The 3130-nt window shown below is 40.8% G+C and overlaps 1 protein-coding gene across 1 annotated transcript; it reads left to right on the top strand.

The window, feature by feature from the left end:
* Positions 1-1469: 1469 nt before the first annotated feature.
* On the top strand, positions 1470-2366 carry LOC103727346 (taste receptor type 2 member 134). Its single transcript, XM_008825196.1, has one exon. The coding sequence runs from the start codon at positions 1470-1472 to the stop codon at positions 2364-2366; it is 897 nt and encodes a 298-aa protein (XP_008823418.1).
* Positions 2367-3130: the final 764 nt, after the last annotated feature.

The raw sequence follows: 3130 nt of genomic DNA, 5'->3' as shown, positions 1-3130 counted from the left end.
CAATAGCAAAACAAAACTACAAGAATAAATAACACTTCAGCATGACCTTCCAACCGCTGCACATTTTAGAGACTATTTATTGAAAAATAAGTTTCCCTAAAACAAACAAATAAAAAGGTGATTCCAAAAGAAAACTTGGGTCCAATCAAAGAAACAAAAAAGAATATCATAAATGTGACTATACCGGCAATATATGACAATTTCTATATTTAAAACTATAAAGTGTCACTGACTGCTTAAAGCAAAAATAATAAGAATTATGGAATTCTTAGCATATATAGAAGTAAAATGTATGTCAGTACATAAAAGCCAAAAAGGAGAAACAGATACAATTTTATGCTTATTATACTATATATAAATTGATACAATAGCATTTAAAGGAGGACTATAGTAAGTTAGTTTAGTGACTTTAAGTAGCCATAAAACCAGCATGAAAAATGTATATAATTATCCAATAATAAAAAGAAAACCAAAACTTCACTGAGATTCCATCTCACCCTAGTCAGAATGTCTACCATAAAAAACTGAAAATTAACAAAAAGCCATCTAGGATACAGGTTAAAAGGAACCCTTGCACTTTGCTGGTGGCAATGTAAATTAGTTCAGTCCCTAGGAAAATCACTGTGGTAGTTCCTCTAAAACCTAAAAGTGATCAAGCTATCCCACTCTGCATTTATATCCAAAGGAAACAAAGGCAGCACACAAAAGCAATCCTAGCTATCTATATTTATTCCAGCACTGGTCACAATAGCCAAGCTTTGGAATCCTCCTCAGCATCTACAGATGAACAAATAAGGAAAATGTGGTCTGTATACATACAGTGGATGATTATAGCAGAATGAAGTGATGTCATTTGTGGGAAAAATGCATAGAACTAGAGGTCATCATGTAAAGTAAAATAAGCCAGAGGCAGAAAGTCAAATGTGCACATTTTCCCTCATATGTGTGTAATCTAGAATAAAAATAAAAAATAAACTGACTTGTAAATAGTAGAGGGATTGCTAGAAAAGGATAAGAGGATCTGGGCTGAGTAAGAGGGTAAATTTAGAGGCTGATGTAATCAAACACCATGTATGCATGTATGAAAACATCACAGTGAAACCCGTTAATACATACAATCCATACATTGATCATAATAAATAAAGTAAAAATGTGTGAAGTGTTGGTGTTTTCAATCCCCCTTGGAACCCCTATCCTGTTTGCATTTCCCTGCACCTGGCTCTGATAGAGTAGGCAAATACAGTGTCCATAAATAGAGACACGTGTCAATGAACTGGGAGTGATTTGCATGCCAGGCAAGACAGGAAACATCATTTCAAATTCTGGTGGAATGAGGTTTTGCTGATGGCTAGGCTTTTGCATGAATCCAGGGAGAGGTCTCCACAAGGTGATAAGGCTGGAGCTGTTGTTTTGCCTCTGGATGTGTCCCAGTGCTCTGCAGTAGGAGCTGGTCTAAGCAGATCCTGGAAATGCCCTTACCACCCATACTGATCTTCATGGTCATCTTTTGCCTGGAGTCGCTGGTTGCTATGCTGCAAAATGGGTTCATTGTCACTGTGCTGGGCAGGGAATGGAAGAAGAGCCGGGCTCTACCCTCAGGTGACATGATTGTGGCCTGCCTTGCTGCCTCCAGGTTCTGCCTGCATGGGTTAGCTACCCTGAATGACTTTCTGATCTCCTTTTTATTTTGTTACAGAAACAACCATTTTGGCATTCTCTGGGACTTCATCAACACTGTCACTTTCTGGCTAACCACATGGCTTGCCATCTTCTACTGTGTGAAGATCTCTTCCTTCTCCCACCCCATCTTCTTATGGCTGAAATGGAGGATTTCTCGGTCAGTGCCCAGGTTGCTACTGGTATCTATAGTCATTGGTGGCCTGTCGGTCATCTCCACAGCCACTGGGCAAACAATTGCCTCTCAGATGATGGTCTCCTATGAAAACTGCACAGTTGCTAGAATGATGACTTTCTATCAGTATTTTTATCGCTGTCATGTAATGCTTATGTGGGTCACTCCATTCCTCCTGTTCCTCATGTCCATCATCTTGCTTATGTTCTCACTGTATCGGCATGTGGGGCAGATGAGGGACCACAGACCCGGGCCTCATGACCCCAGCACCCAGGCTCACACCATGGCTCTGAAGTCACTTGCCTTCTTCTTCATCTTCTACACATCGTATTTTCTGTTCTTGGTGGTGTCTGCTACACAGATCATAGTCATCCAAAATTTCTGGTACTGGGCTTGGGAAGTGATAACTTATGCAGGCATCTCCATACACTCCACCATCTTGATGCTAAGCAGCCCCAAGCTGAGAAAGGCCTTCAAGATGAAGTTTTCAGACCTTTGTGCTGCTATCTCATAATACTGTGAAGGGCCTAGACAAAGGGCAGTTTCACTCTCAAGATATCTGTATCTATAACAGTACTGAGGCAAATACTCCCTTGCAGGGCTGGAATTCCAAAGGTTTGGGCATGCTCTCTTTTCTTTCTCATTTTTTCTTTCTTCCTTTCTTTTCCACTACTTCCACGTGGCAGCTGTCTCTTTTTTCATCTTTCTGTGTTTCTACTGTTCCTTCTGCTACTACTAGCTCCTCTGAGTCCCAAATCACCTTGGCCTCAGCTGATGGTTTTCTCGTAGAGCTCTTTGAGTCTCTCAGCAATATTCTTCAGCCTTCATTTTGGTCTGCACTTTCTTAATGAGGACTTGTAACCACTATCAGTCGTCTCTATGGGAAAAACTAAAGTTGTTTGATGTTAAAGGCACAGATTCCCAAACTCAGCCATCTGTCACACAGCAGCTATGCACACTCCTCAGCCCCGCTCTGGTCACAGTTCAGTCTTTCTACAGAGCAGTTTCTACCTACTCACCAGACCTTCCGTCTGTCTTTTTGTTCTTGTGTGGCCAAAAAGCAAGAACTTCCCAATTTCTTCTCCTTTCTTTCTCTGCCAATCTCTGCCATCCCCAATTTGTGCTTTGTCAAGAATAATTCCATTATGGAGATTTTTTCAGCTGAGCACACATAGGAATTTTGTCCCACTTCAGGTTCTATCAATGACTTCATGTGTTTGCTGTAAATTGTCTGATGTGGAAACGTTAGGTTTGGATCAACAGAAGACAGGTGAAAAC

This window comes from Nannospalax galili, unplaced genomic scaffold (genome assembly GCF_000622305.1).
Source record: "Nannospalax galili isolate Female #2095 unplaced genomic scaffold, S.galili_v1.0 scaffold87, whole genome shotgun sequence".
Lineage (NCBI taxonomy): Eukaryota > Metazoa > Chordata > Mammalia > Rodentia > Spalacidae > Nannospalax > Nannospalax galili.
This window is presented reverse-complemented; position numbering and strand designations above follow the sequence as displayed.

Excerpts from the sequence above, each read along its gene's own strand:
- LOC103727346 (XM_008825196.1), top strand. The coding sequence starts at position 1,470 with ATGCCCTTACCACCCATACTGATCTTCATGGTCATCTTTTGCCTGGAG.